This window comes from Acipenser ruthenus, chromosome 8 (genome assembly GCF_902713425.1).
Source record: "Acipenser ruthenus chromosome 8, fAciRut3.2 maternal haplotype, whole genome shotgun sequence".
Lineage (NCBI taxonomy): Eukaryota > Metazoa > Chordata > Actinopteri > Acipenseriformes > Acipenseridae > Acipenser > Acipenser ruthenus.
The window spans coordinates 8134582-8152326 of record NC_081196.1 but is presented as its reverse complement, the minus strand read 5'-3'; the positions used below and the strand labels follow the sequence as shown (position 1 = coordinate 8152326).

General features: G+C 38.6%; 2 protein-coding genes and 1 long non-coding RNA gene across 3 annotated transcripts; all 3 read right to left on the bottom strand.

The window, feature by feature from the left end:
* LOC117968338 (olfactory receptor 6N1-like) lies at positions 1 to 2204 on the bottom strand. The gene has a single exon (XM_034915988.2). The coding sequence runs from the start codon at positions 1956 to 1958 to the stop codon at positions 882 to 884; it is 1077 nt and encodes a 358-aa protein (XP_034771879.2). The 5' UTR covers positions 1959 to 2204; the 3' UTR covers positions 1 to 881.
* A 1178-nt stretch (positions 2205 to 3382) lies between these two features.
* Positions 3383 to 5667, bottom strand: LOC131737701 (uncharacterized). The gene is made up of 3 exons (XR_009329323.1): positions 5310 to 5667; positions 4421 to 4659; positions 3383 to 4200 (listed from the first exon to the last, which is right to left on the bottom strand). It is a non-coding gene; the product is annotated as an uncharacterized LOC131737701 (long non-coding RNA).
* Positions 5668 to 9833: 4166 nt separating this feature from the next.
* On the bottom strand, positions 9834 to 10799 carry LOC117968337 (olfactory receptor 6N1-like). Its single transcript, XM_034915987.2, has one exon. It carries the CDS (start codon positions 10797 to 10799, stop codon positions 9834 to 9836), a length of 966 nt encoding a protein of 321 aa, XP_034771878.1.
* Between the last annotated feature and the right edge of the window lie 6946 nt (positions 10800 to 17745).

The following is a 17745-nucleotide window of genomic DNA, read 5'->3' as shown; positions in this document are numbered from 1 at the left end:
ATGATATGGAACGTGCCTTCATTACCTTTATTGCTGCTCTGACTTTTTACACATCATGTAATTTCTGGAAGTGATTTATTTCAAAGTGTTTTAAATTTGATCAGAATATCAGAGATTTCCTTTAACTTGATTGGTCACTATCAGGTCCCTAATCTCTGGTAAAGGGCCTTGAATGTTCTTTCAAACTATGTTTAGTCTCTGTTCCAAATCAACTTGCCAGAAATTATGTAAATACAACATACACTTACTTATATAATTTACCTTTTTTTCTGTTTCATGAAAGAAACTCTCTGTACACACCCTTTGGATGTTTTCTTTCAAAGTAGACAAAACTATGATTCCTCACTGTCATATACATTCAATCTATCTATTTATATTATAGCAAATAAAGTAAAAAAAAAAAAATTAAAAAAATAGAATAGTGTTTGCTGTCAGCTGCAGCACAGTAACCACAACTGAGATCTCTGGTTTTATTCCACATGATAAATGAATACAAATAAAAATGTGGTTCAAAATAACATTGTACACCTGTTCTCAAATAAAACAAAAGAAAACAAAAAAGCCCCACAAGAAACACCTCCTTAAAAAGGGATTCCATTACTTTTGTTTAATTAAAACAAGAACAGGAAGACTGAATTTAAACACACCGTGGCACAAAAAAAGAAACAACACAAAATGGCAAAAGATTCCAAAAAAACACAAAATAGTCTGATAACACAAATACAACTATCAAGAAATTATACAGTTGTGAGTTTTTTTCAATGAAAAATGAAAATACTATTATTTGCAGTCGTGCATATGCACAAACTGAAGGACTTTTGTTATTTAGTATAAAAGTACACAAACATAATCTTAACAAGAAAGTACATAATACATAATAGTTAGTATTTTGCAGCGTGTGAGCTGTCTAATATTGGTATAATTTGCTTTCTTCTGAGCATATTTATAATCCTTTTCCGTACCTCAGGCAAGTGGAATCCATACAAGAGAGGATTAAGAAGGGGAGGAATTATTAGAAACTCCAATGACAGGATGGCAGCAACAATTTGGGGCATATCCTTTGAGTCTAATCGACTAAGAGCTATTTCACAAAAACCTGTTATTGAATAGTTGATAAATGTTGTTAAATGCGGGAGGCATGTTTGTAGTGCTTTGCTTCTGAATTCCTTGGAGCTTTTTTGACAAACAAGAAGTATTTTTATATAGGAATACAAAATGAAATACAGAGGTGGCAACACCGTACAGGCAGTAACTACAAAACCAACAACATTGTTTAGAGTAGTTGATACACAAGATAGCTTAACAACTGACCAGTTGGAACAATACAGTCTTTCAATTTGGTTTCCACACAAAGGCAGTCTTGAAGAAAACAAAAGAGTAAGGGCCGTGTTACAGAATGGAAATAGCCAGGCACCAGCCAGCAATTTACAAACAACGCTATCTGTCATGATATTTGTATAGTGTAAAGGTTTAGAAATGGCCACATATCTGTCATATGCCATCACTGTTAATATTGAAAATTCAGAAGCCGCATACCCATAGATAACAAATATTTGAATGAAACATCCAGCACGGGGAATCACTTGGGTCTCTGATAGAAGATCAGCCAGAAGTTTAGGATAGAAACCAGCAGTTCCATAAAGGGCGTTAACAGATAAACTACAGAGAAAGATATACATAGGTTCATGAAGGTTTTTTTCCAGAAATATTACTAACACAAGAACTACGTTTACAAAGATTATCAAGAGGTACCCAATAAGGGCAAGTAGAAAATATACATATTTAGTTTTATTCATGTCCCCAAATCCAGTGAGTGTGAAAATTTCAGTATAAGAGATGTTTTCCATTCCTGTTCTCATGAGATCAGAATGTCCCAGCCAAGGAGTCCTGTTGATAAAAAATACAGGTGGAAATGTCACATCTCTATAACAAACACTAACCAACTTTTGACAATACATGCCATAGTTGTTATGTTGCAATAAAATGTATTACTTCATTGTAATGGGATGGACAGTAAACTACTATTTTAATGACTACTAGAGTGACAAACCTTCATTAAAACACGCTATGATATGAACAGCTTTAAACCTTGAATGAAACAGTACAGCGAAGAGGAAAAAGTCATATACAGTCTATTGATACATTTGAACTGTTCACTTGTGCTTAATAATGATGTCTTAGTAATGTCTTATGTAATAGGGTGTAATTTACAGATTGTAATGTATTATTTTTCACATGCCAGTACAGTCAAATTAGTTGTCAGAATTACCTTCTAGACAGCATCCCAGTGGTTTTCAACCCTGGGCCTCCCGTAACCAAGTCTGGATTTTTGTTTCAACCAGGAACTACATTTTCTTTTAAACTGGCATTGTTTTCCAGTGCGCAGCAGCCTCTGCAGTGTTGAACAGTGTTTAGATACAGTGATTTCCCTAAAGCTAATGCTGCTTGCTGTGTGTTTTTTCTGTATGTTTATGGCCCACAAATGCAGTTAGTTTTTGCAACATTATATGCTGTACATTAAAAGGTTACATAAACTGAAGTTGGTATATTGTGAAATGTCTTTAAAATCTAGCAATTAATTTGCTACCATAACATAGGACCAAAATAACACATCTGTCTGTGTTTATATTGTATTGTCTGTGGCCTTTGTATCCACCTGCTTAATTTGTGAAATAAGAAACATGTAAAATATAATTTACCTGTCTTCCAACAGCCTTAGTCAGAGCACCCTACAGCAGGTCATACAGATGCAGTGTGTTGTCAAATAGAGCATTGTGCGGCTTTATATCCTTCACTCTGGGAGGTGCTGTGTTCATTTTCTAGGTTTAAAATATCCAGGAGTCAACAGGGATCGAAGCAGTTTGTGTCCAAAGGCCCTGAGCACTCGGCTGACTGGCTGGGGATATCATTAGCTAACTTTGTACCTATTATACATGTTTCCAGTAAGTTCACATTCAGTCATTGGGCCCTTTTCATTTGATCAAATTAAAGTCAGTGTTAAAGTTACAGAACAATCTGTAATATTTACAAGAAATGCCTTACTTTACCTCTTTTGTATCCCATGCTGTCTGTATACATTATTTCAACCCAATCCCACTTGTTTTTATATTTATTCGTCTATCGTGGGCCCTATTCACAAAACTTTCAGGACTGTTTAAAGGAATGTTTTTCTAAATATTTGATTTGAAGAATGTTTACAAACATTCTCCTAGGTTACATTTCTCAAGTTTTCCTCAGGCTTAGATAACACTTTACATTAAGTGTGTCTAATGACTGTGTATTTACATAGTAGTTACTTAGTAAATACATGTGTACTATTACATAATTTCAATGTTATTATGCATAGCTACAGTGTACTTAATGTGTAAATCTTTATGCATGATAAATATAAGGGCACAGTTGTATCACAAACGATATATCCCTGTGACACAGTGGCTCATGTGCTGATGTCAGGCCAGGAAATAGACAGATGGTTTTGGTGAGTGAAATGTGCTGTTGCGCCGGTTTATTATAAATAAAAAGATTTAAACACAAAACACTTTTGTAAAGCAAAACGGCACAGTGGCCAAAACGAACAAACAGATGCAAAACAAGTACCATGCTGTTTCCACTCCACCATGCGTAGCAATTGTTATGATTTTAATTGCTTTTCTCTTCTCTCCCATTCATTCTCCCTGAACACACAGAACAAAAACTCACCAAACTCCCTACCTCCTTAAAGTGTCCTTCCAGCGATTTGTACAACTAATAAAAATTAACTAGTTAAACTACCCCAAAACAAACTCCAATGTTCTGTTTTACTCAAAAGTTGCTGGAAAGCAGTATAATTTTAAGTTTTAAATCAGCGTTTTGGTAAACAGGAAGCGTGCTTCAGTGGTTGCTATGGAACTCCTCCCGTTGCTATATGATGTGCGCAGGGGAAGGCAAGTGGAACAGAAGCAGCATGGCTACGCAGGGAGCTAGCAAGTGTTTACAAAAAAATGATGCTGAAACCTCGGAGAGTGAGGAGGACGACTTTGTTGAAGGGATTCAGAAGAAACATCATTTAAAACCAAAAATCCTTATCAATACGATCCTGAAGCAAGCGATAATTATAAAAGCGATTATAAATAATTGTAATAGCTGACTTTCAAAAACTATAAACTTTCTCTCCTCAGCTGTATTTGGGGGTTACAAATTTCTTCAGCAGCTTCTGAAGTTCTGCAAAATATGGAGATGAACGTACAATTAGAATGCTGAATTTGCTTTCATATTTATTTCAATATTATAGCATGTTATAACATCACTTGGATGACAATTACATAATAAAATACTGGATGCAGCTACTACAGAAATAACTTTGGACAGGCATTATAAAAACGTGAAAATCAAGCACTGTAATTATGGAGAAAACTGATAAGTAAACAAGATGGTTTCTTACTCTGAATAATCAGATTGGTAGGTGTCAGTGTCAGATAATGGGTCCAGCTTGTTTTCATTTTCCTCAACTTCCTCACTTTGTATCAACATCTCATCTTGTACTGGTTTTAAGGATTGTTCTGCTTCTGATCGTCATCTCGTTCTGGAGATGTTGAGTTTGTGCAAGGTGAGCCAATTTCATCCGTTTGCACAGCTGCATCTTTAAAAGTTTTTTGGGTGTGCTATCATTCACCTGCACAGCTGCAGTAACAATTACAATGGTAGTATTATTTTACATGTAAAGGTGGAATAAGACCATCTTGATCTCACGGTGTTCTAATTAAAAGTAATGACGTATACATTTGTGATGCCGTTTTTCAGAATTATTCTGCACTTGATGGTAGTCAGCAGATTGCTTGTGAACTGCTAATCATTGTGTCATTGCTGTTCAGTTATACATTCTAACATAACCATTTACTGTAGGGAATGTAAGATTTACTTTACAGCTAGATTACTAGACTTTCTATCCATCCATCTATCTTCAGTCGCAGAAGAAAGTATTGTCATCCTTAAAGTGAAACAATGTTATTCATTAATTTATTTAGTTTAATACACCCAAGTCTCTGTAAGTCGCCTTGGATAAAGGCGTCTGCTAAATAAACAAATAATAATAATAATAATAATAATAATAATAATAATAATAATAATAATAATACATATTGTTAAACTATACTTATTTAACAGTGATATGTTTTTGAAGTTTATTAAACACTCATTCATCCTAGCAAGTACTATTAAAGACAGGGGGTGCCAAAACTTATATCTACAACTCAGGAAGTGCCCTGATTGTGAATTATGATGATATCTTGTTTTTATGAAAATGTTACTACTGTTTTAAATTGTACTCTTACCCACGCCTTTGTAAGGCAATCTCCATTTCGGTGTTTGGACTGCTGTCTGACAGCTTTCTACATCTACACCACACCCTGCTGGAGGAAATGATTCGGATTCACTAGTGTCCTCTACGCTGTCCTTTGCTGCACTGTCATTTATGCTTTCGTGATCTTTATGAGACTCTTGCAAGATCTGTTAAAAAATAAAATAATGTATAACAGGACTAACAATTAATCGCACACATTTGTTTGTAAAACCTGTGGATTTCCATTTACCCTGTAGGGAAGATGTAATGACCTGTACTATTAGTAATCCGATAATCTGATCTTCTGTGTAGTCAGAAAAAAATTACAATAGACACATAGCGACAAACTTCCATTTCACATTTCTGTAATAACAGCCAAGGTAATAAAAGGTAGAAGAAAAAAAATGACAATAAAAAGTGAAATACTTCATATACGATCGATTTCAAAGTGCTCTGCATCCATATGAAGTAGCACATTATTGGGACCCTTACCTCAGCTGTGTTACGCTTTCTTATTGCTCTGCGTTTCTTTTTCCTCAGAGGCTGGGGCACATCTGAGCACAGTGTAGACAACTCAGTTGCGCCATGCCAATTTGCTCTTTTAAGTTTTATGCTTTTTTTGTTTCAGTTGGGAATTGAAACAGAGACCTCCTGTTTGGTGGGGTTTCCACATCTGGCAGCAATACCCCTTTTTGGCATTTTCCAAATCTGCCTCCCATACCGTTACAGTGTTACAAGGCAGCTGCGTTCCCCTTCATTTCCGCCGGCGTCTCCCGAGAGGAGTTTTCTAAACCAGGAAGTGGCTGTTTTTTTTTCTGATCGAATTAAAATGTAATCATATCCTGATGTAACTATCACTGACACTTATCTGCTCCCATATTGAATCGTATTTTGTCATATTCTTGTACTTACTAGAACTGAAGTCATTGTATTTTATCTTGCTCCTAATTGTATCGATACTTGTACTGTGATTCTTGAAATGTATTTTTTGTTTATGACTAAGTCGCCCTGGATAAGGGCGTCTGCTAAGAATTAAAGAAATAAAAATTACAGAAATAGGCTGAACAGAGCTCAATAAAAAATAACCAATTAAAAGTTTCAGTTACCAATAGTTTTATCATACTCTGGGACCCGCGGGGAACACATGGTGAAAGTAAAAAATATTTAGATTTTCGCTGGATAGACACTTTAATGGAGCCTTGGGCTCTCCTTTTGTAGAATGTGGCTGCTCCCAATTAGCACCAATTATTCTATGAAGGAGCAGCCACATTCTCACATGTTTTTGGCAGAGACAGGAATTAAACCTGCCAACCACCACCAAAACACAAACAAAACACCACAATATCTTGCTCTGCCACAACCATGAACGATCATTCAGTGTTCTGTTTAGACCACAAGTATATATTTAAAATAAATAGCAATACAGTGTGTACGTTTTTTATATTAATCAATTAATTCAGGGAGTATTTTACCCGGCAGATCTTTACTTTCATTGTCAACAGACTATGCTTTGACACGAATGCATTTCAGAACCTGTATATGGACTCTTCACAACCGTCTTTAGAAAGAACCTTGACCTCAGTATGTTAACTTACATTCTCTCTGTTGTTTCCCACCTTTTCCAGTTTTAAATAAAGGGCTGCGGGCTGTTTGGATAAGTCAAACGCAGGCAGAGCGGAGACTGGCATTTATTGACTAAACTCATTCTCAAGGACTCCAAATCAAAACAACAATAGAAATCTGAAATTATTTCAGGCATTTTAAGGCATAGGTGTAGAAAGACGGGGTCAGGTTTTTCAGCGACGGGCCAGCTGAGAATTCGAGTACTGAGTTATGATTTAAATCTGTTCTTAACTCCAACACACACACCCACACCTACCTTAACATTAGGGTTGGGGTTAGGACCATAGAAGAATCGCATTTATGGCAATTCATTTTGGTTTTCAACATTTAATATAGTTGGGGAAAAAAAAAACTATTAGCGGCAATCTCACTCACCATCAAAAACTTTCACTGTATCGGTGGCCATAACAGAGCAGACAGGAGGATAAATTGTAAGCGGTGTGGTACAATGCCATGGTCTCGAGAACAAGCAATGGCTCATAGAGAACGTTTCATGTGTTCAAAAGAATGTCGTAGTTTTACATTGGCCCGTCTTTCTGCACCTATGGCTATTTTAAAGTTGATATAAAACACATATCACAGGCAGTATTGTTTGAACTACTGACACACAGCTTTATTCTGAACTTCAGCAGCACACCACTGGATTGGAATGTAAGCAAAGACACTTTTCAAAACTAGTCCCAGTAAGCATGTTACCAAATATATATATATATACTGTATACATATAATTGTGAGAGATGGCCCTCTCTCTGGCTCTTTTTCAGCACTTTTGTGACCCAGATACACAACAAAAATAAACAAACAAAAAGCCTAGCTCCTCCTGGAGCACTAAACTAAACTTTGCACAGAAACCTTGAACTGTGAAACGGGGCAGCTACTCTGCTTACCGGCTTAAAAAAAACACTTTTCACAAACACTGATCAAAAAAAGGTCTTCTCACTACCTTTTCTATCTCTTTCTACGGTTGCACACACTCCCAACCAGGCTCTTCACTCAGCAGCCCCCAATAAACTGACTGCCTTTCTTTTATGATCACCAGCTGGCAAACAATTAATCAATTTGAAAACACTTATACACTCCATTGTGGCATTCTGGGGAATGTAGTCCTGAACCCCCAGGACTATATTTTCTTTCTCTTTCTCCCCATCCTGCCACTAATATATATATATATATATATATACACACACATACAGAGACAATTATGACCATGATTTGTTATGAAACAATCATAAATAAACATAAATAATTAAATTGCGCATAATTGTTTATTTCTTAGCAGACGCCCTTATCCAGGGCAACTTACAATTGTTACAAGATATCACATTATTTTTACATACAATTACCCATTTATACAATTGGGTTTTTACTGGAGCAATCTAGGTAAAGTACCTTGCTCAAGGGTACAGCAGCAGTGTCCCCCACTGGGGATTGAACCCACAACCCTCCGGTCAAGAGTCCAGAGCCCTAACCACTACTCCACACTGCTGCCCTTATGCAATTATAATAACACACGAACACTATACATATGCCAACTGAAACAGTTTCAATGCTGAAACTAATTACACTTAAAAAGATAGGTACAATTTAAATAAACAAATAGAATTAAATGTAGTAACTCCCCTTCATAGTCACAGAGGTAGCTATTTCATTTATGTGCTGCATAAGCACCACTGGCTATCTGTTGGGCATTATTTTGAGTAGTGCTGTGTTTGAAGGTTTGTTCACTAGCTAGGAATTCGAAGGTAGTTTTAGCGGATGTCGTGCTTCAGTAAAATATGTACTGGATACCAAGTGTACAAGACAATATGAACTTTTGGTATTATAAATGAGATGTACTTTTAAAACATCAACAGCATAAAGAGCAACACACTTCAAACAATGTTCAATGTTTTTTTTTTTTTTTTATTTTTATTTTTTTTTATAAAACAAACAATAAGAAATGTAGCCATGCACAATATGATATGGAACGCGCCTTCATTACCTTTATTGTTGCTCTGAAAAATATACTTTTATATGGAAAACAATTTTTATTATTTTTTTACACATCATACTTTTTACACATCATGTAATTTCTGGAAGTGATTTATTTCAAAGTGTTTTAAATTTGATCAGAATATCAATCAGAGATTTCCTTTGACTTGATTGGTCACTATCAGGTCCCTAATCTCTGGTAAAGGGCCTTGAATGTTCTTTCAAACTATGTTTAGTCTCTGTTCCAAATCAACTTGCCAGAAATTATGTAAATACAACATACACTTACTTATATAATTTACCTTTTTTTCTGTTTCATGAAAGAAACTCTCTGTACACACCCTTTGGATGTTTTCTTTCAAAGTAGACAAAACTATGATTCCTCACTGTCATATACATTCAATCTATCTATTTATATTATAGCAAATAAAGTAAAAAAAAAAAAATTAAAAAAATAGAATAGTGTTTGCTGTCAGCTGCAGCACAGTAACCACAACTGAGATCTCTGGTTTTATTCCACATGATAAATGAATACAAATAAAAATGTGGTTCAAAATAACATTGTACACCTGTTCTCAAATAAAACAAAAGAAAACAAAAAAGCCCCACAAGAAACACCTCCTTAAAAAGGGATTCCATTACTTTTGTTTAATTAAAACAAGAACAGGAAGACTGAATTTAAACACACCGTGGCACAAAAAAAGAAACAACACAAAATGGCAAAAGATTCCAAAAAAACACAAAATAGTCTGATAACACAAATACAACTATCAAGAAATTATACAGTTGTGAGTTTTTTTCAATGAAAAATGAAAATACTATTATTTGCAGTCGTGCATATGCACAAACTGAAGGACTTTTGTTATTTAGTATAAAAGTACACAAACATAATCTTAACAAGAAAGTACATAATACATAATAGTTAGTATTTTGCAGCGTGTGAGCTGTCTAATATTGGTATAATTTGCTTTCTTCGGAGCATATTTATAATCCTTTTCCGTACCTCAGGCAAGTGGAATCCATACAAGAGAGGATTAAGAAGGGGAGGAATGATTAGAAACTCCAATGACAGGATGGCAGCAACAATTTGGGGCATATCCTTTGAGTCTAATCGACTAAGAGCTATTTCACAAAAACTTGTTATTGAATAGTTGATAAATGTTGTTAAATGCGGGAGACATGTTTGTAGTGCTTTGCTTCTGAATTCCTTGGAGCTTTTCTGACAAACAATAAGAATGTGTACATAGGAAAACAATATAAAAAACAGAGGTGGAAAGATTGTACAAAAAGCCATTATAAAACCAACAACATTGTTCAGAGTAGTTGGTACACAAGATAGCTTCACTATTGACCAGTTGGAACAATACAGTCTTTCAATTTGGTTTCCACACAAAGGCAGTCTTGAAGAAAACAAAAGAATAAGGGCCATGCTACAGAATGGAAATAGACAGGCACCAAATAGTAATTTACAAACAACTCTATCTGTCATGATATTTGTATAGTGTAAAGGTTTACAAATGGCCACATATCTGTCATATGCCATCACTGTTAAAATGGTAAATTCAGCAATTGCATAACCATAGATAACAAATATTTGAATGAAACATCCAGCACGGGGAATCACTTGGGTCTCTGATAGAAGATCAGCCAGAAGTTTAGGATAGAAACCAGCAGTTCCATAAAGGGCGTTAACAGATAAACTACAGAGAAAGATATACATAGGCTCATGAAGGCTTCTTTCCAGAAATATTTCTAACACAAGAACTGTGTTTACAAAGATTATCAAGAGGTACCCAATAAGGGTAAGTAGAAAATATACATATTTAGTTTTACCCATGTCCCCAAATCCAGTGAGTGTGAAAGTTTCAGTGTAAGACATGTTTTCCATTTCCGTTTCATGTGTTCAGAATGTCCCAGCCAAGGAGACCTATTGATAAAAAATACAGCTGGAAATGAATCAGATCTCTATACCACTAACAAACTTTTGAAAATACATGCCATAGTTGTTATGTTGCAATGAAATGTATTACTTAATTGTAATGGGAGTGCTAAATACTGACAGTTGGTTTATTTAAAAAACTATCATATGAGTTTAGTCATTTTTAAACTGTCAGGTGATACAGTTTTGTATTAATGGACAGTAAACTATTATTTTTAATGACTACTAGAGTGACAAACCTTCATTAAAACACGCTATGATATGAACAGCTTTAAACCTTGAATGAAACAGTACAGCGAAGAAGAAAAAAGTCATATACAGTCTATTGATACATTTCAACTGTTCACTTGTACTTAATAATGATGTCTTAGTAATGTCTTATGTAATAGTGTGTAATTTACAGATTGTAATGTATTATTTTTCACATGCCAGTACAGTGACAAATTAGTTGCCAGAATTACCTTCTAGACAGCATGCCAGTGGTTTTCAACACTGGACCTCCCGTAACCAAGTCTGGATTTTTGTTTCAACCAGGAACTACATTTTCTTTTAAACTGGCATTGTTTTCCAGTGCGCAGCAGCCTCTGCAGTGTTGAACAGTGTTTAGATACAGTGATTTCCCTAAAGCTAATGCTGCTTGCTGTGTGTTTTTTCTGTATGTTTATGGCCCACAAATGCAGTTAGTTTTTGCAACATTATATGCTGTACATTAAAAGGTTACATAAACTGAAGTTGGTATATTGTGAAATGTCTTTAAAATCTAGCAATTAATTTGCTACCATAACATAGGACCAAAATAACACATCTGTCTGTGTTTATATTGTATTGTCTGTGGCCTTTGTATCCACCTGCTTAATTTGTGAAATAAGAAACATGTAAAATATAATTTACCTGTCTTCCAACAGCCTTAGTCAGAGCACCCTACAGCAGGTCACACAGATGCAGTGTGTTGTCAAATAAAGCATTGTGCAGCTTTATATCCTTCACTTTGGGAGGTGCTGTGTTCAGTTTCCATGTTTAAAATATCCAGGAGTCAACAGGGATCGAAGCAGTTTGTGTCCAAAGGCCCTGAGCACTCGGCTGACTGGCTGGGGATCTCATTAGCTAACTTTGTACCTATTATACATGTTTCCAGTAAGTTCACATTCAGTCGTTGGGCCCTTTTCACTTGATCAAATTAAAGTCAGTGTTAAAGTTACAGAACAACCTGTACTGTTTACAAGATATGCCTTACTTTACCTCTTTTGTATCCCATGCTGTCTGTATGCATTATTTCAACCCAATCCCACTTGTTTTTATATTTATTCGTCTATCGTGCGCCCTATTCACAAAACTTTCAGGACTGTTTAAAGGAATGTTTTTCTAAATATTTGATTTGAAGAATGTTTACAAACATTCTCCTAGTTTACATTTCTCAAGTTTTCCCCAGGATCAGATAACACTTTACATTACCTTACGGGTGATTATGTATTTTATGATTTGATTAGTGCACGCTTTGTGTTGTCTGACACTTTTTGATAATTGATTTGTATCACGTTATGTTGGCTTCTCCACCCACTTCCCTATGTTTGCCCTGTTGAGCACCTAGTAATTGAATTATTGATCAATTTATGCACCTGAATATAAATAGCACATGTTTTCACAAACGGGATGACCATCCTGGGGTTTGTATGTCTGTGCAGGAGTGGGAACGCAGTGTTTGGAGCGTGGAACGATGAGTGAGAGAGACTGAAACGGATCAGTAAATGGAGCATCCCGACAATAAGTATTGGGCTGATGGTATGCCGGTGTGGAATAATGAGTGCGATCGGCCCAAGTGTTTTTAGCCTATTTGGTAGTCGATTGGAGTCTAAGAAGTGCACAGAATAGGCTATATTGCGATGCTGGTTTCTCTCTCGCTCTCTCTGTGTGTGTTCCCTCCCCTGCACGGACATTGTGTGTGTGGTGTGGGTATTTGTACTTTTGAACCGTGGTATTGTTTTTATTGATAGTTTTATCATGTCTTTCAATGTGTATCTCCACTTTATTGCTGGGTAGCAGCGTTGTTGCATTTGCACTTTAATACATGGTCTAATTCAGGTGAACCTTGTTTAACCGCTTGAAATCTTGCTACCTGTTAGTAGGTTAATGGAATTGTCTAATTATACCAGTAACGTTTGAAACTTTGAGTTGCTATTGGAAGTTTATAATAAACAAACGTCTGCTAAAATGTATTTGATTTTCTTGGTGACCTTGTTCCTACATCTTCTGTAATTTGTTGGGTGCCTTATCGCACTGAACTGGCGTAGTCGGGCTACATTAGTACTTTTACATTCAACACTTGCTACATCTTGTGATATTTATGAATTAAAGGCAGGTTTGTGGTGTGTTTTTTACGATTCCATGACTGGGGAGGTGTTACACATGTGTACTATTACATAATTTCAATGTTCTTATGCATAGTTACAGTGTACTTCATGTGTAAATCTTTATGCATCATTGTGGCAGGGTGACTGGGCGGTGACGTCAGACAGAAGCAGGAAAGTAAATACACGCCAGGCAAGTACTGCAGTTAAAGTAAATGACGCAGTGTGTCTTTTTATTTTTAAATAACAAAAATAAAATAAATATTTAAACAAAAACACTTGCTCACAGAGCAAAAATAAAACAGTAAATAAAAATAATCACGAACACAAAATACTAAATAAAACACAGGTCAGGCTGGGCAGATTGCCTTCACTGTTCCTATGTCTTTTTAAGTTTCGTTTCTTTTTCGGCTCTCTCCTCTCTAACCCCCCCCTGCAGCTAAAACAGCAGGTCTTTTATATCCTGGCCGAGGGGTTAACTGGCTATCAATTCTCTCATTACCCCACAGGTAGCATTAGTATGCGTGACTGCCAGCTAATTCAATAATCGCCAGCTGACACAGTCACGCATTTCCACAAGGTTTTTTTTTAAAACAAAACACGGCTATGCCGTAAATACATTTTTAAATAAATACAACAACAAAACAACTGGCGCTTCACCGTCATATAAATACCATAATTAAACAAACAAACAAATAAATACAAAATAACACGGGCGGAGGGGGAAACCCTGTTCTAAAATAAATAAACAAATCAATGTACAGGGCACCTCGTCCTGTTACATATCCCCCCCCCTTGTGCAACGCACACTTGGCCCCAACGGCCACCTCCCCCCTCAGTCTCAAAGTCCTGGAATAGGGGAAGCACAGTGTCCATGGGGGTGGCCATGGTGGGAGGTCCGGTACCCCCAATTCTACGTGGCCGACAGCTCCCTCTTTCGGGGCTCCCGCCACACACTATCCTGCCGCGAAAGTGCAGCTGGGGGAGCTGGTCTCCTGACCCCCCCCCCCCACCTTCTTCATGGCTGGCAGTTCCCCTCCGTGGGGCTCTGGCCACCCAATTTCCGGCAGCGAAACTGCTGCGGGGGGAGCTGGTCTCCTGACCTCTCCCCCACTTCTTCGTGGCCGCCAGCTCCCCTTCATGGGGCTCCGGCCACAGTGTAGCGACCCCAGGCGAAGCAGGATCCTCGATGACCCCAGGCGACGGCAGCAGCAGCAGACCCTCGGGAGGCGACGGCAGCAGCAGCTGACCCTCGGGAGGCGACGGGAGCAGCAGCGGACCCTCGGGAGGCAAACTCAGGAGCGGAGCCCCTGGCCATGGAGGCGGCAGCGGGAGCTCCACTTCTCCCTCGTACCCTGTACCCTGTGCGGAGCAAAAGGCAGCCCCAGGTGATGCGGAGCAACAGGCAGCACCAGGCGATGTGGAGCAACAGGCAGCCCCAGGTGATCCAGGCGTGGCATCCCTGAGCGGACCGGGCGTGGCATCCCTGGGCGGTGCGATGCTGGCATCCTTGGGCGGTGCGATGCTGCCATCCTTGGGCGGTGCGAGGCTGGCATCCCCGGGCGGTGCGAGGCTGGCATCCCCGGACGGTACGAACTGCCCTCCCCTTCTGGCTGCAGCCGTGAAACCAGCAGGCATGCTCCCTTTGCTGGTGGCGGCAAAGGAGGCGGAACCAGCAGGCATGCTCCCTCTGCTGGTGGCGGTAGGAGCGACAAGTCGTCCTCCCATGGAGGTGGAGGCGGAACCAGCAGGTACTCTCCCTCTGCTGGCGGAGGTGGGAGCGACACACAGTCCTCCCAGGGCGGTGGAGGTGGCACCAGCAGGAACTCTCCCTCTGCTGGCGGAGGCGGGAGCGACACGCAGTCCTCCCACGGAGGTGGAAGCGGAACCAGCAGGAACTCACTCTCTGCTGGCGGAGGTGGGAGCGACACACACAGTCCTCCCACGGAGGTGGAACCAGCAGGAATTCTCCCTCTGCTGGTGGAGACGTGGGCTGTAGACGTTTGGCCTCCCCCCTTTTGGGCTGTGGACGCACCGGCTCCTCCCTCTTGGGCTGTGGACATTCAGCCTCCCCCCTCTTGGGCTGTGGACGCACCGTCTCCCACTCCAGGTCCGTGTCCCCTCTCTGCCTCCTTCTGCTCACCTTTTCTCCCTTGGCCTGTGGAGGTGATGGGGTCTGCTGCTCCAGCAGCCAAAACCAGCCTTATGCACAGGACACCTCCCCATTGTGTAGGCTTCCCAGAAGCAGGGGTCTTCATAGGGGCAGTCCCCTTCAGCTCTCCACTGCTCCTGTTCCATGTCCCAGTAAGGGGGTCCCAGTTGGGTGGGGTCCTGTGACCACCATCTCCTCTCACCTCTCTCATGCTGCTGCTGCTGCTACTGGCAGCTCTTCCTCCTCTTTCCTCTCATCCTTCTGCCTCCTCACTCTCCTTTCTCCACAAGTACTAATAATAATAAAAAAAACGAAAAAAACGAAAAAAAAACTGCAGTACCCCTCTTCTGCCTGAGTCTAGGAGGCGCTGGTTATCCCATGCTGGACACCAAGTGTGGCAGGGTGACTGGGCGATGACGTCTGGCAGAAGCAGGAAGGTAAACACACACCAGGCAAGTACTGCAGTTAAAGTAAATGACGCGGCGCGTCTTTTTATTTTTAAATAACAAAAATAAAATAAATATTTAAACAAAAAACACTTGCTCACAGAGCGAAAATAAAACAGTAAATAAAAATAATTACAAACACAAAATACTAAATAAAACACAGGTCAGGCTGGGCAGATTGCCTTCACTGTTCCTATGTCTTTTTAAGTTTCGTTTCGTTTCGTTTTCCGCTCTCTCGTTCCTCTCGCTTTTTCCTTTCTAACACCCCCCCCTCCCCCCCCGCAGCTAAAACAGCAGGTCTTTTATATCCTGGCCGAGGGGTTAACTGGCTATCAATTCTCATTACCCCTTGGCCACAGTCTGCACAGGTAGTATTACTATGCGTGACTGCCAGCTAATTCAATAATCGCCAGCTGACAGTCACGCATTTCCACGAGGTTTTTTTTTTTAAACAAAACACGGCTATGCCGTAAATAACTAAACAAACAAACAAATAAATACAAAATAACACGGGTGGAGGGGGAAACCCTGTTCTAAAATAAATAAGCAAATCAATGTACAGGGCACCTCGCCCTGTTACAATCATAAATATAAGGGTACAGTTGTATCACAAACGATATATCACTGTGACATAATGTCTCATGTGGTGACGTCAGGCCAGGAAATAGACAGACGGTTTTGGTGAGTGAAATGTGCTCTTGCGCTGGTTTATTATGAATAAAAAAATGTAAACACAAAACACTTTTGTAAAGCAAAACGGCACAGTGGCCAAAACGAATGAACAGATACAAAACAAGTACCATGCTGATTCCACTCCACCATGCAATTGTTATGATTTTAATTGCTTTTCTTTTCTCTCCCATTCTTTCTCCATGAACACACAGAACAAAAACTCACCAAACTCCCTCCCTCCTTAAAGTGTCCTTCCAGAGATTTGAACAATTAATAAAAATTAACTAGTTTAAATACCCCAAAACAAACTCCAATGTTCCGTTTTACTCAAAAGTTGCTGGAAAGCAGTATAATTTTAGGTTTTAAATCAACGTTTTGGTGAACAGGAAGCTTGCTTCAGTGGTTGCTATGGAACTCCTCTCGTTGCTATATGATGGAACCGGGATGGAACCGCATAACAGTCTCGCGTTTTGATTGGTCCATGTCTGTCACATGAATATGTCGTCACACGAGTGGAAAAGCGTGCAGGCATTTTTAACATTGTGATCAGAGAGAGAGAGTGATCTGCTTTCCACAACCTTTCCAAAACTAGTCCCAGTAAGCATGTTACCAAAAATATATATACTGTATACATATAATTGTGAGAGATGACCCTCTCTCTGGTTCTTTTTAAGCACTTTTGTGACCCAGATACAAAACAAAAATAAACAAACAAAAAGCCTAGGTCCTCTTGCAGCACTAAACTAAACTTTGCACAGTAACCTTGAACTGTGAAACGGGGCAGCTACTCTGCTTACCGGCTTAAAAAAACACTTTTCACAAACACTGATCAAAAAAAGTTTTTCTCACTACCTTTTCTATCTCTTTCTACGGTTGCACACACTCCCAACCAGGCTCTTCACTCAGCAGCCCCCAATAGACTGACTGCCTTTCTTTTATGATCACCAGCTGGCAAACAATTAATCAATTTGAAAACACTTATACACTCCATTGTGGCATTCTGGGGATATATATATATATATATATATATATATATATATATATATATATATATATATATAATATATATATATATATATATATATATATATATATATATATATATATATATACACACACACACACATATACACACACATACAGAGGCAATTATGACCATGATTTATTATGAAACAATCATAAATAAACATAAATAATTAAATTGTGTATAACACATTAGTGATTAAACAGTTTTGTGATAAGTAAAACAAAATGGTTTATTATTGTGTATTATTAGATGT

What these genes read in the sequence shown, in the direction of transcription:
- LOC117968338 (XM_034915988.2), bottom strand. Translation starts at nt 1,958, where the DNA reads ATGTATTGTCAAAAGTTGGTTAGTGTTTGTTATAGAGATGTGACATTT.
- LOC117968337 (XM_034915987.2), bottom strand. Translation starts at nt 10,799, where the DNA reads ATGGAAAACATGTCTTACACTGAAACTTTCACACTCACTGGATTTGGG.